The sequence below is a fragment of the Mustela putorius genome, unplaced genomic scaffold (genome assembly GCF_011764305.1).
Source record: "Mustela putorius furo isolate JIRA1106 unplaced genomic scaffold, ASM1176430v1.1 tig00003845_pilon_pilon_pilon, whole genome shotgun sequence".
In the NCBI taxonomy this organism is placed as follows: Eukaryota; Metazoa; Chordata; class Mammalia; order Carnivora; family Mustelidae; genus Mustela; species Mustela putorius.
In genome coordinates this window covers 94,804,741-94,832,494 of record NW_025421998.1, presented here as the reverse complement: position 1 = coordinate 94,832,494, position 27,754 = coordinate 94,804,741, and the positions used below count along the sequence as shown (strand labels likewise).

Genomic DNA, 27,754 nt, shown 5'->3' with positions numbered 1-27,754 from the left:
GTATTTTGTGGTTAGCATAGAGACACTGCTGAGTCCTCTGAACCTGAGGACCACATGTTAATTTCATTATTTTTTAATTTTTAAAAAAGATTTCATTTATTTATTTGAGAGAAAGAGCACGAGAGAGAGAGAGAGAGAGAGCAAGCAAGCATGAGCAGGGAGGGGCAGAAGGAGTGGGAGAAACAGACTGCCTGCTGAGCAGGGAGCCAGACTTGGGTCTCGATTCCAGGACCCTGGGATCATGACCTGAGCTGAAGGCAGATACTTAACTGAGCCACCCATGTACCCCGACACATACTAGTTTAATTTTATTTAATTTTATTTTTTAAGATTTATTTATTTATTTGACACACAGAGAGAGATAGTGAGAGATAGAGAGAGCCGTAGGAGGCAGAGGGAGAGAGAGAAGCAGGCTCCCCACAGAACAAGGATCCCGATGTGGGGTTTGATCCCAGGACCCCAGGATCATGACCTGAGTCAAAGGTAGCCACTTAACCGACTGAGCCACCCAGGCGCCTCCACATGCTAATTTTAAAGAGCAGATATTTTTCAGACTGGATTATGTTACCTGAGGTACCTGCTTCCCTTGTGGGGTCTATTGGTTTCTAGTGGGTCCAGAGTATAAATCTCTGGTCATTATTCTATTTCCAAAAAGGTCTTGTTTGTTCCTTCCTTGTTACTATGTACTTAGGTGTGGTAGACAGAATGATGCCCCCCAAGATGTCCATGTCTCATCCCTGGAATTGTGGGTGTGTTACATTACATAACAAGGAGGAATGAAAGTTCCAAATGGAATTAAGGCTGCTGATCAGTGGAGCTTAATATAGAGAATGCATACAGGAATTTTCATGTGGGACAGTATAATCAAAAGGGTCCCAATATGTGGAAGAAGGAAGAAGACGAGTCAGAGTCAAGAGTGATACAGCCTAAGAACGGACTTGACCAGTCATCATGGGCTTGGAAGACACTAGGGACACAGTGACCCTCGAGCCTCTAGAACCCTGCTAACACGTTGTTTAACCCAAGTAGATCCGTTTTGGACTTCTGACTTTCAAAACTGTAGGACCTGAATTCTTCTAAGCCACAAAACGTGTGGTAATTTGTTAGAGCAGCAATAGGCATTTAATAAATTACAGTATCCATGGGACTCGGGCAGAAGAGGCAGTAGCTGGATACAAGCTAAGGTTGTGGGAGAGAGACACAGTCACATAGAAAGAACTTGAAATCCGGACAAAGGAAGTCCAAGCAAAACCTTCTCTCTCTCTCTTTAAAGATTGCGTTTATTTATTTATTTGAAAGAGAGAGAGTGAACAAGAGAGAATAGAAGTGGGGAGGGGTAGAGGCAGAGGGAGAAGCAGACCCTCTGCTAAGCAGGGAGCCCAATGTGGGCTCCATCCCAGGACCCTGGGATCATGACCTGAGCCAAAGGCAGACGCTTAACGGACTGAGCCACCCAGGCGCCCCCAAAGCTTCTTATCTCTTATCCCCAGACATCATTGCTTCTGGGAGCACATGGGGGTCTGGAGCAAATGGCGAAGCAAAAGTATGTTGTGGCATCTTCCTGGTGAGAACAGAAGACTTTGGGGAGAAATTCTGTTGTTCTGGTCCACCCCTGTCCCTGCTTGGAAAGTAGATTTATGGGTGGTGTCCCTGTGATTGCCAGCTCCCTGGGGCCAGAGTCACTCTGATGTGGTCCAAAGTAACATCTGCAGGTCTCCTTGCTTTACCCTCTGTGGAAGCACAGAGCAGGTGGGCTGGCTGGGACTGGTTTGGGTCAGGCTGGATAAGATTTCTCTGACACTCAGCTTTCCCTCGCTCAGAACGTGCAAGCCTCACCAGCCCCAGCTCTGTGAGCTCCCACACCTTCAGCAAACCACTACGAACATACCTGCCATTCAGAATCTGGTTCAGAGCAAAAACGTCTCCACAAAATAGAGGAAGAAGTCTTGGTCTTTAATTCCTTCATTCTCAGTCATCATTCAAGGCAGCTACAGCTCCCTGAATCTAAACCCAGCCCCAGGGTTTAACCCTTAAACCCTCTCCTTCCAAGTTGCTTGTTCAGTCCCTCTGGACTCTAGATGACAGCGAGGCCACAGTGCCTCTTTGTGGCCAATGGGAAGAAACAGGACTAATGTGCTCTCTTGTCCAGACAGAAGGGGAGCTGTGCTTAGTTTCATTGAGTACAAAGGGTATGGGTGTGTGATTGGTTAATATTAGAGGGTCAAAAGCTAATATTATCTCGTTGTGGCCTAAGATGGAACAGAGAGTCAGACATTGGAGCTAGACAGGTGGACATGATAATGTCCTTTTTGATATTGGTAAATAATGGGGTTCAGATGGGAATCCCAATAGGTTGGTTGACACTATACTGAGTCGAAATTTAACCCATTTTCTCTCTCCTCCAAACTGCAGGCTACCTTGAATGAAAAAGAAAGTTCTCCATGAATCTTAGTGTGTGTTGAGAAAACACCAAGGAATCGACCTCTTCCCTAGGTATCAGAAGGAAGGAACAAGGAGACTAGAGAAAGATGAAGAAACTAAATGAGATCACTTATTTCCCTTCCCAAAGAGAAAAGCTGATAAGGAATTGAAAGATTAGAACAGGAATATTACTGGGCCACCTGGGTGGTTCAGTTTGTTAAGTGTCTGCCTTCAGCCCAGGTCATGATCCCTGGGTCCTGCGATCAAGCCCTGCTTCTCCCTCTCCTTCTGTCCAGCCCCTCTGCTTGTTCTCTCTCTCTCTCACACACACACACAAATAAATAAATAAAACCTTAAGAAAAAAAAAAGAACAGCAGTATGACTTTAGGGAAGTCTCCCAAAATAAGAAATGTGGAATAAAATGATGTCTCAGGAGACTGGGTTTAAGAGGAGAAGATGGACTCACTTGTTTGTTATTCTCCCAATTCCAAGCACTGCTCCTTGGGTGTACTCATGAAAAACCAGCTCAAATGTGCCATGACAGTGCAGCAATTAAATGAATTCTAAGTCCATTCTGTGCTCCCTGCTCAAGCCGAAATATTCACTTCTTAATCTATTTCCCATCCTGCCACATGGTCCAATGACATGCCAGAGGTTATGGGATAAAAGTAAAAAAGAACACAAAAGTACTCCAATAATACTCCAATAATAAATACTGCAGTAATAAAATGACAAAAGCCAAATATCTCAATTTGATTATAAATATCCTTTACATTTAAAAAAATTTTTCCAGTTGAAATTAAAGTTTAAGCATAACATCTCTATGCCATTTAAGTTAAATACAAAGAAATTATAGACTAAGAATCTACCATTAATGAATTTTGATTTAAAATTCCAAATAAAATTCCTTGACCTCAGTCCCTGGAATTAAAAATAAGAGCACTCAATTCAATCCTTCTGTTTTTCCCCAAATAGTTGGGTAAAAATAACAACATCAAAAATCTCAATTAATGCCCCCAAAACATAGTGGGAGACACAAGGTTGGACTCTTGGAGGAAGTGAGTGACTGGAGAGGACATCTTTGCCTTTAGGGGCATTTGCCTATCCTAACTCAGAGCTCATGAGGCTGACTCACCACCAGGGGGACAAAACTGAAGTCCAGAATGTACCAAATGTACATTAGGAGATTGAAAGTAGGAGATTCAAAGTAAAGATGAGCTAGAGATAAATCTGCTCCAGGCCACCTCAAGCCTTGAATTCTGATTCAGGTAGCCCAAGCTTGTTTATACCCCCATATATTTGGCAGAAGCAAAATGAAATTCTCTCTGGAGGAAAATCCATCCATCCTAGCAAAAATTTATTCCTACAAATCTAGTGTCTGGCACAAAGCTAAAGATAATCAGTTTCATAAGGAAAAATACAAACACCATGAAAATATGAACATCATGACTGAGAAGGAGCAGGAAAAGAAAATGGACAAAAATAGCCCCACTAAGATGTCAGATATGAAAATGTTCAGACAGACTCGGAAACAACTGTATTTCCTCTCTATGAAGAGATAAAAGACAATCTTGGAAAATGTTATTAGGCTAAGAGTAATATAAAATATAGTAAATGAACCAAGAAAAAGAGACCAAAAAAAAAAAAAAAAAACCCAGAGTCTCGAATATAGAGAACAAACTGGTGGTCACCAGAAGGGAGGTGGGTGGGGAGGGGCAAACAGGTGACATGTATCATGATGGGCACTGAGTAATGTGTAAAACTGTTGAATCACTGCATTGTACACCGGAAACTAATATAACATAGTATGTTCATTTACTGGAGATATATATATATATATCAGCAGGTTGAAAAAAGAACCAAGTAAAAATTCTGGCACAGAGATGGTGGGTAGTTGCATTCATCAATGACTAAGGTTGTCAGACAAACTGGATGAAGATACGGGCAGAGCGGTTGAGAAGCTATGCACCAGATAAATAGACATGGACATAAATTACGACTTGCCTCTTGGTTGGATAAAGAAAGAAGTAAAGCCACAGAGGCTGAGGGGCAGTGACAGTGTTTTCTGGAAAATCTTGGTAGGCTGCTTTCTAAACGGTTCTAACCAATGGTTCAGAATAGTGGCCAGTATTATCTTAGAGAATCTGATAGAATGTATAGTGAAAGATACAGATCTCAACACAAAGGGTGTTAATTGGAGAGTTAATCGGAGGTCATAAGTGGATTGGGGGCAACTGGTTGTTCTGGAAGTACTTACTGAGGAATATTTAATGCCAAGGGGAGCTATTTTGATGTGCTAAGGCAGCCTGCTGGAGATGCCCTCAAAGACTCTGAACTCGGGCTTAAGCCTGGGGTGCAGGGCTGAACTGTGTGCCTTACTCTGAAGAGTTAGATCGCTCTGGAGGAAGAATTCATTTTGAGCTAAGATTTGGGACAGGATGCCAGGATATCCATAGTGTGTATTCTTTTGAAGTTGGAAAGGGGCTGAATAAAACAGCTGAAATTATCATCACCATCATCATTAACAACATCAGGAGAACAGAAAAAATGTTCCCCAAGCACATATGGTGTTGAGACTTTGACGCAGAAAACTTCCTACAAGCAGAGGAGAAGCTGGAGAGCAGTTGAATCATTTAGACGGAGTTAAGAACCACAGAGGGAGAGCCTGCTGTTAGCTACTCTTGAAGAACCACTGTCTGTATTATTAAAGTTTTTTGTACATGTTTTGTGATTGCATATTTTATAGGGGAACAGCCACCGCTGGCCCCTGGGACCTGAGTGTGTGACTAGTCACTGCCGGTGTGGGATCCTTGAATTATCATCACAAAGTGCTTCTAAACCCTGAGTCATAATTATTTTCAAATAACATTTTTGGTCCTCATGTTTCCAGATATAACCCCTGGCTCCCCTTTATATGAATCACAGCTTATCTCTGCAAACCCACTTCTAGCCTTCGCATGATGAGGGACAAGGTAAGGCCTCCATTTAGAGGTTCTGTGAGCTGAATAGAAAGGAGAATCATAATGTTTTGTGTGCAGAAAGGAGGTGCCTCTGTGATATTGTGGCTAGGCTACTTGCTGGCACAGAAATACAAAACCGAATCCCCAACTCAGCAGGCTAGACCTTGAGAGTAGCGTCTGCTCCTTTGGGTCTCTCTGCAGAAGATCGGTTCTGAGCCAGCTGTGAATATCTGATGTGGCCTCGTTCTCAAACGGAATCAGAAGCTCCAGGCCCTGTCCGAGATCTGTCCGTACTAGTGAAGGATTCTGTGGACAGAAATAGGATCACACCACAAAGCCACGGCCTGTTTTTTTCTGTGATCTTATGTGCAGGAAACTGAGTGACTCCACCTTCTACGAGGTCTGTGAGGAGTCAGAATTTGAAAATGGAAAAAAAAAAAAATGGACTAATCACTGGAGAGATAAAGTGCAGAGAGATCTTAGTGTTCTAAGGAGTCAACCATCCTCTCAGAAGACAGAAAGCAACTCAGTGCAGGAGGCCTATGCCCAGGGAAGGGTCAGGACAGGAATGGGAGGTTTACCAGGTCAGGGTCCTTGTGAACATGAGCAGAGGAGGATGGCGTCCCTTTGTCCCCAGGAAGCAGCTCCTGTTGTGACAAGACTGATTCCACAAATGGCCACAGACTTAGAAACCAAGTGTTCTAAACTATACCCCATCTAGAAGGTTATTTGTCATATCTGTAGACTGTGTACACGTCCGTCCGAGTGTCTTCACACTCTGTTCCAGGGGCCAAGCAACGGGATTGACCAATCTCTACATTTCCCACCACCTTCCAATTCTGCCGGATGTTTCCACCGGGATGTATCAAACACAACTCGCATGTGAACTATAACATCATAACCTCTTTGCATTTTCTGGAATCATTCTTCTCTCTGGATAGTTTTCTTGCACCAGGCTCTTCATCCTTTCTGTCACGTGAGCTTAGACAGGCCAAAGGCTAGGGAAATTGCTCGCGTTATCCTGGAAGCACATGGAACCAAGTGACTCACTCAAAGGTAAAGGGATAAAGGTACCCTGAGTGCAGATGAAGGTGGGAGCTTTTATCCCATCTGAAGGTCAAAGCCCAGTGTCCTCCTCGCTGGCCCCAATCTCCACGTTGCTTTAGGTACCAAGGTCTTCCTCATGGGACTCCCTGTACATCTCTTTCATCAATGCAGTATCTTGAATTTTATCCCGGGAAGCTGGAAAACTCTCTAATTCCTGAAAATACCAGAGTGGATACAATAACAATAAATATAAAATAGAACAGAACTTCTGGAATCTTACAAAAAAACAACAACCTTCCAGCTTAACTTACAACTGAATTCCTCTCCTCCTCCTCCTCCTCCTCCTCCTCCTCCCTCCCCTCCCTCACCTCCCTCACCTCCCCCTCCCTCACCTCCCCCTCCCTCACCTCCCCCTCCCCATTCTTCCCCCTCCTCCTCCTCATTGTTCTCTTCCTCCTTCTTCTTTTCTTCTTCTTCCTTCTCCTTCTCCCTCTCCCTCTCTTCTTTCTTCTTCTTTTCAATGGAGCCACATTCGTTACAAATACACTTCTTTCCCTGGTCTTCCCTGGTGAGCTAGGAAGGGCTTGAGGATTGCAGGATGTCCTGCTACTTGGCACGAAGGAGCAAAATGAGAAAACCTGTGACCAGAGAGGTGGGAACAGTATAGCCACGTGCTCAGATATATTCGGGCTGAGTCTCAAAAACTTAGGGCTTACCTGTCAGGGTTATCAAGTGAAGACCCAGAGATGGAGAATTACCAGAAGCATCTGTTTCCCTCATAAATTTTTCTCTCATTGAGTAAAAAAGCTGTTGGTCTGAGCCCAACTTATGTTGGCACCAGTTAATAACTCCAACATGGAAAGTTTCTTCATACCAAGATGTCACTACTTATTCTGACCCATGACCAGGGGTTAAAGCTGCTGAGTGACAAGAACATTCATGTGGTTGGAGACTGGGGAGGTGCTGAAGGGCCTATCAGGATATAGACAATGTGCCTGAAATGGAGGCTTGCCAGTTCCAGGAAAGACCTCACCTGCCTCCTGGGCAGCCCAGCTGATGAAATCTATGACCATGACAAAAGCCATATCAGGGTCCAAGTGAGGCATTTTGCTGCTCAAAGAGGGGAGGCTGGAGCTCTGGAAAATCTGACCTTTGTCAAAGATACTTGCAGTGTAACTGCCAGCAACTTAAGACAAGCCTAGACAAGGTCTGGAATTATCTACTCTCTTGTCCTACGTTCCCCTTATATCAACCTATACAGTGTCTGAGACACACAACTAGATTGGGGTGGATTTGGGGCGTAGGAGCATATCTAAAGCTTCTTTGATGCTCTCCCAAGGCAGCTATTCTCCATTTGCATGGGTTTCTGAGTATTCTGGCTGGCTCCTGACCCTGGTAATGATTTATTACTCAGTGATTTATTACTGTTCAGGTTTCATTGCTGAGTAGAAGACACCTGTACCGATGAAGGAAGTAAGGTGTCTATTTAAACACCTCATACGCCACTGGCTACTCCCATCTGCAAACCAGCTAGCTTTTGGATGAAGCTATATTTTTCTTTCCTTAATTTCTCAGGCAGCACTAAGCACCACTTGAAAAGCATCTGCTTCTCCCCTCAACACTTGTGCATTCTGATGGCCAATGTTCAGCGTCACTGGGCTGAAGCCCTTCATCCATGGCTCGGGGAGCCTCATGTAACTTCTACACCACCTCATTAGAATCATCAGTGAATTGAGGGGCACCTGGGTGGCTCAGTGGGTTAAAGCTCAGGTCATGATCCCAGAGTCCTGGGATCGAGCCCCACATCAGGCTGTCTGCTCCACAGGGAACCTGCTTCCTCTTCTCTCTCTCTCTCTGCCTGTCTCTCTGCCTACTTGTGATCTCTCTCTGTCAAATAAATAAATAAAATCTTAAAAAAAAAAGAATTTAGAATCATCAGTGAATTGAGGATTAAAAAAAAACAGGCTAGTATTGGACAGAGCTCATAAGCACAGTGCTCATGAAGGACAGTGTTTAGGGTGGGGCAGTGCTTGTGACGGACAGTGTTCATGAGGGACACTGCTAGTGAGGGACAGTTTTCATGAGGGACACTGCTAGTGAGGGATAGAGCTTGTAAGGGACAGAGTTTGTGAGGGACAGAGTTTGTGAGGGACAGAGTTTGTGAGGGTAGATCTTTCCAGCTTCATCTGATGCTCTTGTCTTCTCACGAGGCAGATGTATGCTGCTCAACCAAAACTTGGGGACACACTTGTTTTCCTCTGTTTATAGTCAAATCAATTTACCACTTTGTGAGTTTTTTACTAACCTTCAGGATGTTCCAACTCTCTTGATACAGAGAAAATTTTCCTATACATTTACTGAAAGGTCTCTTGGCATTCACTGCTACTTAAATTTTGTGCTCATCTCAGAAATACAGAGCTGTTTTGTCTTCAAACTCTGAACTGTCTTGTCTTTTGAAACATCTTTTCAATCTTAGCCTGTGTCCTGTGGGGAAAATATACTATAGGGCTGCAAGAGATCTTCTCTTCTTCATATATCTCATGGTAACTATAGAATATCTCAGAGATTAAAATGAATACAGTAAATACCACCATCACACTGAAATAATGTCAACATTATGGGATCTTAAGCTTTTTCCTTCCACTTTTCACTTATGGGAAAGCTGAAAGAATAGTAAATGGGACAGAATAACAAATTGTACATCTGTCCCCCAATTGCTGACATTTTGTAACATTTGCTTTATCTCTTCGTATACATTTTACCTTTAACTTCAGAAACATTTTATCCTTGATAATTCAGTTGATCTCTCCTTAAAAAAGGACATTCTCCTACATAATCACAAATGTCAGCATTCCAATCAAAACAATATTATTATCTAATATATATTTCAGATTCAGCTTCCTCCAGCTGTCCTAAAAGTGTCCTTTATAGATTTCGACTTTTTCTCTGGGACAAAATCAAAGCTCGTAGTTGATCAACTTGGTTGTCAGGTCTCTTTGGTTGTCAGTCACTTTTAAAATAGGCATCTCTGTCATCAACTTATCTATAATGGTTCTCATGACTTTGATTTTTTGAAGAGGTCAGGCCAGGTGACTGGTTAAATGGCCCATAATCATAATTCTTGCATTATTATAAGTTAAATATCTTATAGAGGATGTGTAGATGATGCTCCTAGTATTTTCTCTGCCCCGGATCTGGAAGAAGCAATTTCTGCCCTGTTCCTTCTATAGAGGAATAAATAACCTTTAGAAATCAAATACTCTGCAATGGATTTGCTCGTTGGTACTGGAAGCACACCTTATAAGGAAAATAAAACTAGTTGGCTTTTGAATTGCTTCCTAGACCCTTCCATGGATAGAATTAGGAACTATATCATCTTTAAAATCATAAGATCATATTGATACCTTCAATACAAATCAGAACAGATTCCTTTCTCATCTTTTCTTTTTAAAAATTATTATTATACCTCTCTTCTCTTACTAGGACTCCTTGTACCCCATAGTATCAGTGAATTACTCATTTGTGTCTTCTATAGTACATTACAAATGTTTCAGAAGTACAACATGCACTGAAGACATTACCAGCCACAAATCTCCCAAGCAAACTTCATCCTCAATCTCACTGAGCCTTATCACAGTAACAGGATTAAATATAAAGACAGAGAGAAACTCTGAAAGACAACCAGACAAAAAAGACAATATTCTTCCAAAGAAGATTTATAAATGGCCAATAAGCACCTGAGAAGATACTTACCACCACTAGTCATTAGGGAAATGCAAATCAAAATGACAGTGAGGTTCTACTTCCTGGTTAACTAGGATGACTGGAGAGGGAGGAGGAGGAGGGGGGAGCAGGGGAACGGAGAAAAAGAGGAGAAAAGCAAGTGTTGGTGAGGATGTAGGGAAATCGGAACCCTTCTCCATTGCAGATGAGGATGTAAAACAGTGCAGCTCCTGAGAAAAACAGCTTGACAGTTCCTCAAAAAGTTAAACATAGAACTACCATATGACCCAGCAATTCCTCCTCTAGGTATATGCCCCAAAGAAGAGAAAACAGGAACTCAAACAGATACTTGTAGGCCAATGTTCATTGCAGAATTATTCACAAGAGCCAAAAGGTGGAAATACTCCAGATGTCCATTGACTGATGAATGGATATACAAATGCAATCTGCCTATACGATGGAATATTATTTGGCCATAACAAGGAATGAAGTTCTGATCCAGGCTACAACATGAATGGACTTTTTTTTTTTTTTTTTTTTTTTTTAATCAGAGAGAGATTGGGGGAGAGAGCAAGCACAGGCAGACAGAATGGCAGGCAGAGGCAGAGGGAGAAGCAGGCTCCCCGCTGTGCAAGGAGCCCAATGTGGGACTCGATCCCAGGACGCTGGGATCATGACCTGAGCCGAAGGCAGCTGCTTAACCAACTGAGCCACCCAGGCGTCCCAATATGAATGGACTTTGAAAGTCTTATGTTTAGTGAAAAAAAAAAAAAAAAGAGCCAGACACAAAAGGAAGAATATGGTGTTTCTACGTGGCAAATTCGTACAGACAAAAACTAGATTAGACCTTACTAAAACCTTATGATAGGAGAGGTGAAAATGTTTCAGCCTAGTAATTTTGAAGTCATAACTTATTTCGGTATACAATACTTCGATTCTAAGTAAGGCTGAGAATCTATCCACATAACTAGTGGTAATTCGTGTTTACTCTCACGTGAATTACCTAGATTAAGTATTGCTATTTTTATTGGGTGTTCTTTCTTATTAAGTAATAAGAATTCTTTATTCCTTCTGGATACCATTAGACAATGTCCGCTATGCTACAGAATACCAAACAGATCCTAAAATCTCAGGAGTTTAACTCTATAGAGGTCTATTCTCAGGACCCCAGAGCATACTGTGGCATGAACAGTTTTCTTCAGTGGTTGTCCACCAAATTACCATCCAGTGAGTCAGGCTGATCCCATATTCTAATTTAGCAATTTATAGCTTGTGCATGCCCGGTTTATCACAGCACAGGAAAGAGAGTTAAAAGGTATATGCACAGAAAGCAGTTAACACAGCCTGAGAATGTTGTGCTCAGAAAGACTGCTTGCAAGATGGGCCACTGGCTACCATCTGGGGACTTGGCTGGTAAAGTTATCTGTGCCGATACCAACTTCTCCCAACTAAGCAGGATGGTTCACTTTGCCTAGACTGTTCATGCAAACGCATAGTTTATGCTGAACACCAGATTCCCTTCTGGGAGACTACATTTTTAGTATGTGGTGGGCAGTGGGTGCCCATATGAAAAGCCCCCAATAAAAACTTGGCCATTAAGTCGCTAAGAGGCTCCTGTGACAGAAACACCATACTCATGTTGCTGCCATTTGGTCGCTGGGGGAATGTGAGCTGTGTGTGACCCCTCCAAGGAGGAGGAGAGCATAAGGTCATCTGCCTGTGGATTCCTTCAGACTCCACCTGTGCCTTTTCCCCTTGTGATCCGCCACTGAAGAATTAATTACTGGGTCACTGACACCTCTTGGCTCTGACTACATTTAGATGTGTCTCCCAGGAATCCTTTCAGTGAATCTCCAAATGTGGGTGTATACTTGGGGACCCCCAACATGGTGCCATAGGATATTCTAAAAGGCAAGGCTTGGAATTGACTTAGATCATTTTTACACACTTCCCATTGTGCAGAACTTGGGTCATAGGTCCGCAAGGGAGGCTGGGAACCGCGGAGCAGCCATGGGGATTTGGTGAGCAGGAATGGTGTGTTTCACACCAAATCTTCATCACGGCTTTGCACCCCTCATGTCTTTTCCCAGTCTGTGGCTTACCTTTTCACTTTTATGATGTGTTTTGATATAGAAGAGTTTCATGCAACCGAAATTATAGTTTTCTTTGTGGTTTGTGTTCTTCTGGGTCTCCACTTAAAAAAAAAAAAAAAAAAAAAGAATCCTTCCTCAAATAAACGTCTAAGAATAGTTCTCTTAATTTCTTCTAGTAAAATTTAAGTTTTACTTTTCACAATTAAAAGTGGTCCTGAAATAGATTTTCATATGAGGGATGAAGTAGAGTTCCAGAAGTAAGAGGGAGGGGCATATGTTTAGTGAAGAAATAGCCTGTAAAAAAAAGATTCCAAAGGAGGAAAAGAACATGGGTTATACAAGGCAATAACTGAATGTGTGTGACTGTGGCTGGGACAGGGAGAGCTGGGCAGGCTGTGCAGGGTGATGGTGGAGAGACAGGGGGGTGGACAGGTGCAAACATTACAGGACCTTGCAGTATTATTGCCTCATAGAAGAAAGGCAGCCGGGAGTAGAGACCATGCAAGTGAAGGTCTATGACTTGCAAGGTGAAGAGTAGAAGAGGCCATGGAAAGGATTAAAGGAGTCACCGAAACCCAGATGCAGTAGAAGAATGTGGGGGCTTTGAGATTACCAAGGGACTCTTCATGTATCTCAACTAAAGATGCATTTTCCTTTCTGTGAGTGGAAAGAGAGACCAGCAGAAGAGAGAACTGGCAGGCTAAGGATGTTGGGGTGATGTCCAGTCAGGGTTGAGACTGGCATAGAGATGGACTTCAACCCCAAGTGTTGTATTGCCAACTGTCCTAAGGCTCTCATGCTGGCAAGAGCAGTGACTCCTCTGGAGGCAGGGCCTTCTTGGGGCTCAGTTCAGGGTGATCAGTCCAACTACATTTGTGTGCAAAGAGGAGGCAGCTGTGCAGCGCTGTGGGGTAACTGTTGGCACAGAAGTACACGGATATCTGGGAGGAGGTAACAGAAGGCAGTATGAGGTGGAACTCCTTTGTATTTGGTCTGGAGATATTGTACCCATCGGAGACTTCTCCTCTCTGAGTGCTGCCAGTATTGATGGAATAATATATCAGCCTCAGTCCATGTCCCAGGTCTTGTCGATACCAGTACATATAGTCATAGTTCTCTGTCTGGTGACATCTCAGAAGTCACCCTCTTTCCTGTCCTCGCGATCTCGTTTCTTGGACTCTGGGTGATCCCAGCATCCATGTGTCCTGTAACAGAGAGTGACAGAGACTAATGTTGTCATCTTGGGAGGAAGGTTTGTGTTGTGGTCTTGGGAATTCCAGGGAAGGAAGCCCGCCTGCACTTACCTACCCACAGGAGACAAAGAGCCACACAGAAGAGCCTGGTGACCATGTCCGGGGAAGGGCAGAATCTTATGTCTTCTAGTTTTGTTTTGGGGAAATAGAACTTGGGCACCCAGTCACTCAGTGACATCACTCTCCTTGACGAATGCTTGAGCTGCAGAGCTAACCTGCCACACCCCTTCCCCACAGGAGCAAATCATTAATATATACAAAGTTGAGTGTCTCAGAAGGGGGAGAACTTGTTAGTTTGCTTTCTGAAGAACACTTATAGGTAAATATACTTCTCTTCTACCTTGTATCAAGAAAACCTGTTCCTCTATGAATTATGATAAAATTCTTTATTTGCATACTGTTACAATTTTTTCATAGTATTTTTGTAGACTAAGAAATATTATGATGGTCCTGGTTCTTTGGTGACTTTTCTGTTCAAAATTTGCCTCCAAATACTTTTTAGTTTTTCTCTTTGCCTTAACTCTGGATAATTGGATGTTCAGCCCATAGTGATTTTCTTGTTTAAAATAACCATGTCCAGAAAGTTTTCAAAGTCTCAAGGTCAAGGTCATTGGAATTTGAAGAATTATTTTATGTTGCCTCACAATGCCCTGAGTGATGGGAGCCCTGCCATCTGCACTCAGGTCTTCATGCTCCCATGAGTCAGATCGTTCCCTTTGCTTCAGACGAGGTTACAGACACCAGGCCACATTTGTTCTATGACTCCGCTTTCCACGAGAAAAGAGGAAGCTCATTAGCGACATAGATGAGAAATTCATCCACAGGTTCACATGTCTGAGGACCCCAGGGCCACAAGGAGTTGTTTTGTCTCCATTCGGAAGGTCTTGCACCCACCAGATGGGTGAATATTGATTGAACCATACATTTGCTCTGGTGTCAAACTTACAGCTCATCAATATCGGTACACATTGTTATTTCCTATATAGGTCATATCTCAGTGTGAGGCTTCTCTATTTCGGTGCCTGCATTCTTGACATACTCTTCATGGGTAATTCCTACAATCACACAACAGTGAGAAAGGACACGGAATCAGAAATCAGACACAAGGAGTGCCGCACAAAAAGGCTTGTGTGAACCCAGGGGCCTAGGCAAACCCAGGAAGGACTCTCCCCTTATTCCCAGGATTCACTCAGTTCCAAAAGACTAAGAATCACATAGCAAAGAAGTCTACTTCCCATGGCTGGGTTGATGCAAAAACAGGGGGGAGCTTTTCAGCAAGGACTCATATTCTTTGGGGTAGGGTATATGGGATCTCAAAGGTCTGAGGATTGTTCTCATAATGAAGTATGATCTACCCAAAGGACCAGTATCCTCAAGGATGCTTAATTTTTATTTTTTTAGAGATAAGCATTTACCAGGAATATTTCTCTATAAATTTATTTTTAAATTAATTATTGAGTCACAAATTTGTCACAAAATTTGCTAGAAAGATAGACCTCATCTTGAAGCTTTATTTTTTGTTTTGTTTTGTTTTGCTTTTTTTGCACTGATGTTTCCCAAACACCTGGAACACTTCTTACACATAGTGAACACTTCTTAAACATAGTGAACTTCATAAAGTCAATGAAGAATAACTTCAAGCCCTTCTCATTCACGTAGGACCTTTCCAAGACTTAAAGAAAAAATTTTTCTATGTCTTTTTCAAAGAGCACCGTAAAATTTATAAGGTTTAGGCTCCATAAAACCTGGATCTGCTCTGCACATGTATTCAGTAAGTGATTATTGCATTATTGAGGAAAACCCAGGCAGACTCTACTCCTGTAAACATAACCCTAATCTGTTCCATTACAAATAGGTTTGGAACATTAAGGGAGCAGGGACCCATGTGAGCCTGCTGGGAATTCAAAATAAACCAAAATGAACTGGGAAAAGATTTATTCATATATGTTATTATAAGACTTTGGGAAGTTGGATGGAGATATAAATGAAAAAAAAAAAAAAAAGGTGGTCTCTTCTTAAGGGAAGGGTCTTCCAATGGCCTTCTTGCTATCAGCAGGGAGGCTGAAACCGGGAAGAAGAGAACCAGGATGAAGAAGCAATATTGAAGATATGTCGAGGCATCAGGAGATGGACTCTACTGGGACCTTCTGAGAAGCCCATGAAACGCCTCCTCGAATTGTCCCCCTGAATGCAGACACTGGAGGTTTCCTCTCTTGGCTCCTGTCCTGCCGGGAGCATTAGCACGCCTGCAGCTAGCCCTGTGATGTCACAGACGGCCCTGGGGCAGAAAGCCTGGGCATCCGGGCATGCATATGGGGCACGCTGGAGGCAGACTTGCAGGAACATAGCATCCACAGCACTGGAGGGTGCAATCAGAGGCAGGACGGAAGGTCCTAGAGCTCCACCATGAAGGACTCTTTTGAATAAAACTGTACTTTTCCTTTATCAGATCTTTTGTGTGATCACCAACCACACCAAAACCACAATGTTCTGGAAGCACCACACCTTCTTGCATATCAGACTTCATATCAAACAGAGAGTGCTGTCACAGGTCTCATTTTCTCATTCCCATAAGAGGCAACTGCTTGCAGTTAATCTCACATAATACATTATCAGATGACTGTATTTACATTTCAGATGACTTCGTGTCTGGCACACAGGTGAGTCAGGCCCAAGTAATCCGTGCCTGCCTTTGATCCCAGAATTGCCCCCAGTAAAAAAATTGTGCTAGACCAGAGATTTATTGGAGTTACAAGGGAACTAAAGATTCCTTGTGTTAGGCAATTTGCTTTATTTTTCTTGCATAAAATCTCTGCAAGACACATATTATTGACCTCAGTTTACAAGTGGAAAAACCCAGCCAAATATTTTTCCAGGTCACTAGTCCAAGGCAGGTCAGAGCACAAACAGATGAAATCTCGGAAGTCTCCTTCAGCGGGTCACCTCCCTGTGCAAACGACTGTGTCAGGGCCAGCATTTCTGGAAGGCGCTTTTGGTCAGTGTTCCAATTGTGAAGATGTCTCCCTCTCCCCAAATGCATTATGGGGGTAGCAGTTAGGTTGGCGTGGCCTAGGTCTGAGCTCCAGTCTGATATCTGTGAGCTGTGCCTCCCCAGCCACTCCCTTACATTGTAACAACTGGCCCTCTCACTTGCAGTGTGGATAAGCTGTTCTAGCCCACCTGGGGCTGGAGAAAATTAATCGAAATAGTGTGCTTAAGTATATAGCGCCAGGAAAATGAGCAATACATAAGGGAATTTTCTATAAGTTCACAGAAAAGGAATAGAATTAAAACTCTGTATGTTCGCTAATAAGCTTATACCTGCCACCTGAAAATGGTTATGCCACACATTTACTAGCTGTGGGCTCTCTGCTGTTTTCTGCAGTTACTGGCCTGGCCAGAAGTAGCAATTTCAGCTTTTCTTCTCTTTTTTTAAGATTATTTATTTATTTGACACAGAGAGAGATCACAAGTAGGCAGAGAGGCAGGCAGAGAGAGAAGGGGAAACAGACTCCCTGCCAAGCAGAGAGCCCGATGCGGGGTTCGATCCCGGGACCCTGGATCATGACCTGAGCCAAAGGCAGAGGCTTAACCCCCTGAGCCACCTAGGCACCCCAGCAATTTCAGCTTTTCCGATGGAAAGTGCTAGAAGTAAGAGAGAGCTGCAGCCTCCTCAGACCCTCCCTCCTCCAGAATGTCCAATGGTTTAGAAGCACTAGTTCCTGTATTAACTCCCATTTCCTTGAGATTCCCAGAGGGCTCCTGTTTCCTTGGCTGAATCCTCTGAGAGACTGGAAAGACCCTGGTCCCTTAGCTCCTGTATTGGAGGATACCTGGCCCCACCCTAATGGAACCTGGTGGGACAGACACATATTCTCTGGCTTGAAGCTGGTTCTAGAAGTGGGCAGGCAATAGCTGTGGTAACCCCACCCCATGATGTGCGACCTGCCCACCACAGCTCTGCCGGTCCCGAGATGGAAGACGCAGTGGTCTGCTATATCTAATTGGTGAAACGCCGTAAAATTTTAGGGAAATGTTGATTTCAGAGACCTAGTGCCCTAGATTTGACTCCTGCCTCTGAGACTTTAAAAAGGAAAATTTTTGAAAGTCCATGAGATACCATTTCGTATCTATAATGTGGCATACTGAGAGCTTCCTCATCTGTGAAATGGGCATACTCACGTCTATCTTGCATTAAAATACATCCTGCATGCCGGCACCCTAGCACAGTGCAGGAGCTCCTGCCATTTGCCAGGAATTTCGAGAATATTCGGTGAATCTGGGCCCCCAATGTTCAGGAGTGCTCTGACTGAGCTCCGCAAGACAGAGTGTTAGGAAAAAACCTAGAAGCATCCCTGGAACTTGGCTGAGGTCCCCTTCCCTCTCCCTCTTACACCCTCAGCTGGGACAGGAAAGTTTGAGTACAGAAAGCCGGTCACACTGTAGGGCTGTGTCTAGCTGCTGGCACAGAGATACAGGGCGGAGTCTCCTGGCTCCAGCAAGCTCAGGTTTAGCTGGGAGCTGTAGTTACTGAACTGTTGAGCTGAGAACCGTTCTGGCATGTCTCCTTTGTCTCTCGGGGCCTGTGCAAAATACTCAATGAGGAACTTGGGGCCCTGCCCCAGGGTCTGCTGGTACCATCGCACACTGTTGTGCCCAGAGACAGGTTGGCATGTCAGCACGGCCGTCCCCCCACTGCCTTGGATTAGGTGTCTGGGCGTCTGGATGACTTCGGCACCTGCCGGACCTGTAGAGGGAGGAGATAGCTGCTGATGACCTGGTCTAGGAAGGAATTTGAGATTCCAGCAGCAGTTCAAGTGACGTCCCACCTGAGCTAGGACTCACCTGCCCCCAGGAGACAGAGGGACACCCAGCAGAGCAGCTGGGTGCCCCTGGCAGAGCCAGGCAGCACAGGACGGCGCATCTTCTGACTCAGGGCTCTGGTCTTCTTCCCTTGGCTCTGTTCAGAGGGCTTGCCTGTGACGTCACCATTCTGATGTCACTGTCCTGGTCGGCTCCTGCAGCCATCCTGCACCCTGCACCCTCCGGGCAGGCTCAGCTGCAGCAGGTCCCCCTCCATCCTGGCCAGCTGCCTCCCGGGCGGCTGGGGCGGGCTGCGCTGTGCTGGGTGGCCCTCCCCCACAGCTTCTCTGTTTTCCTCTCTGCTCCTTTCTCTGCACCTGACTTGGGTTATTCAGGCTGCCCCACGGAAGCCTCATCAGACTCTGCACCAATGTAGGCTCCAAGAGAGGCCTTCACACCAAGAAAGGTGGAATTCGTAGCTCCCTGTTGTGGCAAACACACCTGAGCATCAGTTAATGTGAGAAGACTGTGATCGGCCCTTCAGGTGTCAGCACTGACTCTGATTGATCAGCAATCTCCTTGCTGCCTGGACCAAGGCAAGCCTCTTCTTAACCCTCCCTCTCCCAGACGCTGCTGTCAGTGGCCCGCTCAGTGGAGCCACAGCGCCCTCAAGTGGCCCAAGCAGGCCAGGTACAGGTTTGGGCTCAGGATTCTGCGGGGGCCCAGCTCTGGGTGATTGGACGCGCAGCTATGTCTAGCTCACCCTTTGCACGTGTTCATGAAGGAAGCATGAAGCAAACATTTTTCCAAGAAAAGAATGCATATTCTAAATCTCAACAGTTAGTGTTCTAGGAAAGGGGATACCAGCCAGTCATCAGATGCCAGCTGCCCTGGGGAAGTGATAGGACTTTGGGCAAAGTGTTCTCTGTAAGCAAAGGTAATTCCTGGAAGAGGCTGACTGTGGAGTTTTAGGGCCCCCAAAAATGTAAGCGGCTAGGGAAATAAGCCCATCACTCTCACGAAGAGGGAACTACATGTACCATATGTGTATGTATATATAATATATATTAAAACCCTATTCATATATATGTATATATAATACATAGGTAGTAATAACTTGTTCACATCTCTTGCTCTTTTTAATTGAATTTTCTATTTTATTGTTGATTCGTAGGACCTCTTTACATGATGGATACCTGCCCTCTTTCAGATCGCCATCTATCCATCTTAATATCTTTTGACAAACAGAATTTTTAATGTTTTGATCAAGAAAAATACACTTTTTCAAGATGCGAACATTCCTTGTCCCCAAGAAATCTTTGCCCACTTCAAGGGTGAGGAGGAGAATTTGCTGTTTTCTTTCAGAAGCTTTATCGTTCAGAAGTTGTACAGATCATCGAGAACGTTGATCCAAGTCATAATTTTTTTATGACGAGGGTCTGCAAACTTTGTAAGGGGCCAGATAGTGCCTGGCTTAGGTGTTGAGCACAAGGCAGTCTCTGAGTCCACCACTCCGTCTGCCATTGTAATGCAAACGCTGCCAGAGGCAGTAAGAACGCGCCTGACAATAGGCCTACCAAACTTTCCATTCGGATCCGGAAATCTGAGTTTCATATAATTATCATATGTCACAAAATGTCATTCTTTTTATTTCAACCACTAACCATGTAAAGACCATGATTAGCCATATAAAAGCAGGCAGAGGTCATGTCTGAGCCGTGGGTCTTCGTTTGCCCTCTCCTGAGATGCAAGGATTGAAATTCATTCTTTTTCCATGTGGATACACATTTCTTCCAGCCCCACTTGTTGAAACACTATTTTCCTCTCTTTGTGCTCCTTTTAGTGTTTAATCTAGAGATTATGACATGCATCTTTAATTTGTCATAGTCTAGCTGCAAAATGGTCTATTAACTATAGGTTTTTTTTTTTAATACATGCCCTTTATTAGGGGAAGAAAGTTACTTCCAATTACTTCTTATTTGCTAAGAGTGTTTCTTGGCAACAGGTGTGTTGGATTTTTCAACTGTTTTTTTTTTTTTTTGAGAATCTATAGAGATGATTGTATAATTTTCCTCTTTTTTTTTTTTTTTTTAGTATTTGATATAGTAAATTACATGGATAGTTTTTTAAATGTTAAAGCGACTGCACATTACTGAGATAAATTCCTCTTGGTCATGCTATGTTATCATTTTTAGATGTTACATTCCATATATTAAAATTTAAAAGGATTATGAATCTGTGTTCACGGGGGATATTGGTCTGTAGTTCTCGTGCAGTACTTTTGTCTGATTTTTTAAAAAAATATTTTATTTATTTATTTGACAGACAGAGATCATAGATAGGCAGAGAGGCAGGCAGAGAGAGAAGGGGGAAGCAGGCTCCCCGCTGAGCAGAGAGCCTGCCGTGGGGCTTGATCCCAGGATGGGCAGAGGCTTAACCCACTGAGCCACCCAGGGACCCCCTTTTGTCTAATTTTGGTGGTAGCTGTGCTGGCCTCAGAATGAGTGGGAGATGATTTCCTAGCCTTCAGTTTTCTCCCCCGCTATGACTTTAGTGGCATCCTATCAATTTTGATGTATTTTCATTTTTATGCTGTTAAAACCACCTTGTAATTTTCCTTTGGATTTATTCTTTGTCCCAAGGTCAAGAATATACTATGTATGACTTAGATGCTTTTAAATGTCTTCATTCTAATTTCAAGCCCAGAGTCTCTAGTCCATCTGGGTACACAATCACGTGCAGCTGAAAAGAACACATAGCCCGCTGCTGTTGTGTGAAATACTCTATTAACGTCAATTAGGTCACGTTGATCAATAGTGTTGTTCATGCCTATTGCAGCCTTACTGACTTGTGCGTGTATGTTAACTTGTTCAGTCCATTACCGGGAAGTACTAAAACAATGGTTTTAATTGTGGATTTGTCTAGTCTTCCTTGCAGTACAACCCATTTTACTTCAGTATTTTGAAGCTCTGTTTTTAGTTTTTATTATTATTATTATTATTTTTTAGATTTTATTTATTTATTTGGGAGAGAGAGAGCAGGAGAGGAGAGAGGTCAGAGGGAAAAGCAGGTTCCCTGCCGAGCAGGGAGCCTCATGCGGGACTCGATTCCAGGACTCCAGGATCATGACCTGAGCCGAAGGCAGTCGCTTAACCAACTGAGCCACTCAGGTGCCCTGAAGCTCTGTTTTTAGAAGCATAAATACTCATGATTATTATGTCTTCTTAAGAGATGACCCCTTTGTCATTTGGTTATGACTTTCTTTATCCCAGAAGATATCCTCTGCCCTGAAGTTTACTTTGTCCGATATTAATACTGCTCTCCAGCTTTCTCTGGGTGAGTAATTAGCACGGTACACCTTTTCCACCCTTTTACCTTTTACATTCTGAGTCTTTATAGTGCATTTCTGGAAGGTAGCACATAGTTTTGTTTATTTAATATCACAATCTCTGTTTTTTAATTAGGGCATTTAGACTCTCTTTGATGTGGTTATTGATCTGGTTACATTCATGTCTACCATGCTGCTATTGGTTTTTTGTTAGTCCTGTCTCTTCTTCGTCTTTTTATTCTTGTTAAACATCTTCTTGTAGATTAATTGGGTATTTTAATAATAATTCCCTTTTATCCTTTTTGTTGGTTTATTAGCTACAACTCTGCGTTTTATTATTTTAATTATGACTCCATGGTTTGTGCCATATAGCTCTGCCTTACTGCATTCTACCTTCAAGTGATGTTACACCAGCTTGCATAGACTATGAAAACCTTCCAATGATATGACACTCATCCATTATCCTCTCCCTGTCTTTACGTGACTGCTGTCATACATTTTACTTTAACATATATTATAAACCCCACACTATGGTGGAATTATTTTGGCATAAACAGCAAACTGTCCTTTAAAGACATTTACATTTTTAAAAACTTGGGTCACTAAGCATTGGGTTACTTGAAGTTCCCCCGGAGCTCACCATTGCCCTTTCTCCCTCTGTGTCATTATGAAATCATTTACTATTACACCTTTGAGATCATTCATCTTCTCTTCCTTAATGTCTAATTTGCTATTCATTTTACCCATTGTGTTTTTCATCACAGAAATATATTTTTATCTCCAGAAGTTTGATTTGGATTTCTAGTTAACTTTGAACATGTAGGATACAGTTATAGCAACTGTTTTCATACTTTTATCTGTCAATTTGTCAAATTAGGATTTGTTTCTGTCCACTGATTTTTCTCTCCATGATGGGTCGTTTTCCCTGTCTCTTTGCATGCCTATAATCTTTGATTAGATGCCAAACATTATGTATTTTACATTTTCAGGTGCTCAGTGTTTCTGTTACTTCCACTGTATTCTTTGCTTTGTTCTGTGATTTGGTTACATTACTTGGAAACAAAAAGCAGACATTCCTAGCGGGCATATTCTCCTGGAGAATTGGACTAGCTGTTTCTAAACATACATGAAAAGTACAAAGAGTCCAGCGTGGTGAAGAACTCCTAATAAAAAGGAACGAAGCTGCCCGGAATTAGACTGCCAGATGTCGAGAACTACCATAAAGCTATAGTAAACAGGGCATTGTGGTATTCGTGCGAAAACCGACAAGACCCACAAACGTATCAGATGAGAGATGTAGGGAAACAGACCCACACATGTACAGTGACTGATTTCAGACAAGTGATATTACACAGTGGCGAGGAAAGTATTCTTCATCCAAGAGTATTGGGTCAGTTGGAAAACCATCTGCAAAAACATCACTTGACTCCTTCCCCGTTTCATATACAAAAAATTAATTCCACCTGGATTGCAGACCCATGTATGTAAAAGGGGTAAAATATAAATAAGTTAGAGGGGAAATCTAAGAAAACACGATCATTTCGAAGTAGGCAAATATTTTCTAGATACCAGAATGCAAACCAAAAAGGGGGGAAAAAATGGAATGATTTTGGATTAAGAATTTCTGTGTATCGAAAGGTACCATTAAGAGAGTGGAAGAGGGACCCACAGAGTATGCATGTGTGTGTGCATGTGTGAGCACAAGGGTGCGTGTGTGTGTGTGTGTGTGCACACCAAGTGGAACACTCCTACACCTCTGGTATGAATGTCATTTGGCCTAACTACTTTCAAAATGTCAGAGTCCCAAATGGCTGATACAACTATCATTCAGGTCTCCTCTGAATCACTTCTTTTTAGCCCATTCTCAACTGGAGTTCCATTTTATATAAACCTCGGTTAATGTGTATCATGGTGGTGGCTGACAGTGGCTCTGGATTAATTGATCTCAGTGACAATCGTTGCCAAGGATTCTAATTTACTTATCTTTTTTTTTTAAAGATTTTATGTATTAATTTGACAGAGAGAAATCACAAGTAGACAGGCAGCCAGAGAGAGAGAGAGAGGGAAGCAGGCTCCCTGCTGAGCAGAGAGCCCGATGCGGGACTCGATCCCAGGACCCTGAGATCATGACCTGAGCTGAAGGCAGCGGCTTAACCCACTGAGCCACCCAGGCACCCTAATTTACTTATCTTTATGGCTGGTAGCCACACATGATCTTAGCAGTGTTCCAGATTGGTGAGCCCATCCCTGGGCATATAGCATGGCCTGAATAAGGGACACGGAGTAACCAGAGTTTATTATAAATGTGCTGAAACGTCATAGTTTTACAAGAGACTGTCACAATACCTGAGACTAAATTCTGATATTCCATCCCAATTATAAAATTTTGAACTGTATAAAGGAATCCAAAAAGCACATAAGCCAAAATTATTATAAGCCAAAAGATGTTCTGGTATTTTGAAGGTTATTTCCTGACGTTTTACTATCAGAAGAACAGCTGAAGTCCCAAATGCTCTTATTACCCCTGATGAGGAAGAACAGGGCACCTCCTCTGTTCAGAGATCCTGTGAGCGAGGAGGAGTGAGCCCACGAGGTTTGTGAGGAGCAAGGAGGGGACGGTGCCCCACTGTGGTGGGACTGCTGGCACAGAGGTACACAGCCGAGTCCCCCTGCTCTGCACGCTGGATCTGCAGAGTGGAGTTGGTCCCCTTAGACCTCTGGACCGACAACCGATCATTGGTCATCCCTGATTTGTCCACTGGATCCGTGTTTTGGAAGTAAACCAAAAACTCCAGGCCTTTCCCTGTGGTCTGTCGGTACCAATAAAGGACAGTATGACCAGAAATGGGATCACACCCGAGAGTTACATTTTGGCCCCTCTCTGTGACCCTGTGCCTGGGGAACTGGGAGACTCCGGGTCCTGTGTGACCTGGGGAGACAGAAATCGGGCACAGTCAGGAGAAATGGGTTGTCCTCTTAGCACGTAATCATCGCTCACACTCACACACAAGCATTCGCTGAAACCGCTTGGTGTTCTGAGGACTCACCTTGCCCCAGGAGACAGAGGGTCACCCAGCAGAGGAGCCTGGGGTCCATGGTGGAGTCAGGGCTGGGCTGGGCGGTTCGCCAGATGGAGGTTTTCTCGTGAGCATGGTTTGAGAAGGAGGGAGGTCCCTTGTCTGCACAAGGCAGTTCTACAGTGACATCACTGAGCCCCAGGATTGCTGCTATCACTTGATTAAATCTAAGGTGCCAGCCGTTCTGAGATGCACCATTCTGCTGTGGACTGTTAAGGAAGAAAAAAGTGATTGTCACTCATACTCAGAAGTGCTAAAATATAAAACATCATGAAGCGTAGAATGAATGGACACTGGTCATTGGAAATTAACTTGACGTAATCACGGATTCTGTCAGGTCCTGGCTGCCAGCGCTCTGAACCATGACACTCAGCTGCCCCACACTCAGCCCCTGGCCGATTCCCCTGTCTCTTAGGGACTTTCTCAGCTTATGTGTCAACAGCACTTCCAACCTGAGGGATAGAAAGCTGACCTATCACTGCCCTTGCGTGTTCCTATTTCGACCTCAACCATGCGTTTGCCTGGTCACATCTGTGGTTTGGGCACAGGCACGGGGAGGTGTGGGGAGGGGCAGTCACACCTGTGTCCTGAAAGCACTTTGAATTCACTGTTCAGACCTACAAGGGGGTGGGATGATGCCGCTGGCAAGTACTGATCTAAGTTGGGATCTTCTATTAACTCTGGAGATGAAAAGCCGAATTCCTTCTCTCCACTCATTCATCTCCATAGCTCTTTCTATCCTCAACAACTTATCATGGTGACTCTGGTGTTTCTAAGTCACTTCTAAATAAAGGGCACCTAGGTGGCTCAGTCAGTTGAGTGTCTGACTCTAGATTGCAACTCAGGTCATGATCTCAGGGTCTTGGGATGGAGTCCGCGTTGGGCTCCTCACTCAGCGTGGGGGTGGGGAGAGTCAGCTCGAAGATTCTCTCCCTCTGCCCGCCCCACCCCCGGTCATGTGTGCTCTCTCTCTCTTACTCTCTCTCAAATAAATAAATCTTTAAAAATTTAAAAAAATAGTAAAATAAAGAAGTGTTCCCAACATCCCCCCCGAGGAGTCAGACGGTTTCACATTTATTCTGGTGAGAGGTATGTGGTGAAGATGGGGGGCGGGGGTGGGTAAACTGATCCTTGGCCTCCTTAAAAGTCTGCTTAGTGACTTGATCGCTCATTTGCATTCCTGACAGAGCTTTCAAAACCTTATCGGTGCCCCGCCTCCAATAAGGAATGATACCCAAGTCCTCCCAAAACAAGATAAGATGCCTCTGAGCTGTGATGTGGGGAAACTGGCCTGCTTCTGGCCCCTGGAGTCTCCTCCACCACTGAGGGGCTTATTAGGGTGCCCCGTCCAACCTCCACTCTGACCTTCAGCCCTACCTCCAGCTTTCACACCACACGGCCAGGCTTCACAAGGAAAACGTTAGTGGCGATGTTAATTTCACCTTCGATGTACATTTTCCTATTTTCTAATCACTTAACAGGCCAACTGATCAGAATCAGCTTGGATTTTGATTAACGTCGTTTTCCCGTACATCTTATACGCTTGAAGGGACCACTTACTTGCCTCTCCCCTTTCCCTCATTCTAACAATCCCTTCTCACAGATTTCCCTTCCCTCATTATCTGGCTGAAGGAATGATTTTCTCAAAGCTCAGCTCTCTGGGGCCTGGCCACCGACCAGACCAGCTGCCTCTAGAACCTCTCCACGGTCAGTGTAATGATGCCTTTTCCTCCAGTGGTTGTGGGACACACACACTCCCTCCTGGCCTTGGTGTGTGGTCTGAAGATGGACAGCCCCTTCCTCCCTGTGACCCTGTGGTTGCTGCGCCTCCCACACAGACACCATCAGACTGGCATCTGTAATCTGGTTCCATTTATCACCTCTGGGTCCATGCAAAAGGCCATCAACCCTTCTAAGCCTGAGCCTCCTCTACACAGGATTAAGGCCACTTCACAAGGTCTTATGAGGAGTAACGCATATCCTTGGTGGGTATAGTAAGTGCCCACGCCTGTCTTCCTCCCAGTCTTGTCATGTAAGGGGATGTGGCTGGAGCTCGCAGACCTCCAAGCCTATGAGTGATGGAAGAGCCCTACTCATCCTCCAGGAGCCAGAGTCTGGAGAACGTGGGAGCTTGAAGAAGCGTCATTACTTAAGACCAGTCAGGAAAGGTAGGCAGTAGATGACCGAGTGTCCATGGACCTGTCACTCCCTTGTGCAACATGAAGCATCAGATAGAAGCAAGTTAGGTCTGTGTCTACCAAGCCGGACAAATGAAATGCAAAGTAGAATAAGGGGGAGAAGTGTGCATAGGGCAACTAATGGGCACAGGCCATCCCACTTTTTGCAGGTGTATTTCAGTGGAAAGGTTTGCAGGACCCCAGAGAAGAGAGTTGGTAGGAAACACAACAGAACGTTAATATTGGCTACACACCTAAGACAGGGACTGATGGAGGTGTGTTTGGAGAGGGGAGAGGATTATTAATGCTTAACATCTTCTTTGTACATTGTTGATTTTTTTTTTTTTTAATTACAAAAACATAGCTTAACCACATGACAACTTGACATTCAGACCCTTGATGGGGTTTCAGGATGTGTGGTGTCTAAATGGGCAAAGTCCAGAAAGGCACAGGTCATGGAACACTTAGCAATGCCACCCCCTTTTTTATTTTTACTTTTTTGAATATGTGCATACGACTGGCCTCTCACTGCTAAGGCAGGGCGGGTGAGCAGTGAGGTGGGCTGGTCTGATGTTGCCTTTAACTGGTGCTATGAATAAACACGGTTTCTCTCTCTGAGGGACGGACCACCGCTGCTGGGGAGTGGAGGTCTTGCCTGACTCCTCATTACAGAATAAGCTTGCATCATTCCCTTATTTGAAAAAGAAGGGGCATGAGCGCCCTTCTAGTGCCTGTATTTCCAAACTCAGCAAAAGTAAGTACATGTTTCCAGGGCTAGAGATACCTGTCTTCTTGTTCCTAATTTGACCAACAACATTATTACAACGCTGATTGTGATGTGATCCCAGGGTTCGTCAACAGGTCACAGCCTC

At 44.0% G+C, this 27,754-nt stretch overlaps 1 long non-coding RNA gene and 1 gene segment (V, D, J or C); one reads left to right on the top strand and one right to left on the bottom strand.

Moving 5' to 3' along the window:
- Positions 1-12,737: 12,737 nt before the first annotated feature.
- Positions 12,738-15,913, top strand: LOC106004556. The gene is made up of 3 exons (XR_001177582.2): positions 12,738-12,903; positions 13,735-13,816; positions 15,551-15,913. It is a non-coding gene; the product is annotated as an uncharacterized LOC106004556 (long non-coding RNA).
- A 2,013-nt stretch (positions 15,914-17,926) lies between these two features.
- Positions 17,927-18,841, bottom strand: LOC101682998. The segment is given in 2 exon segments: positions 17,927-18,244; positions 18,343-18,841. Coding segments are annotated over 2 exon segments (372 nt in total).
- Between the last annotated feature and the right edge of the window lie 8,913 nt (positions 18,842-27,754).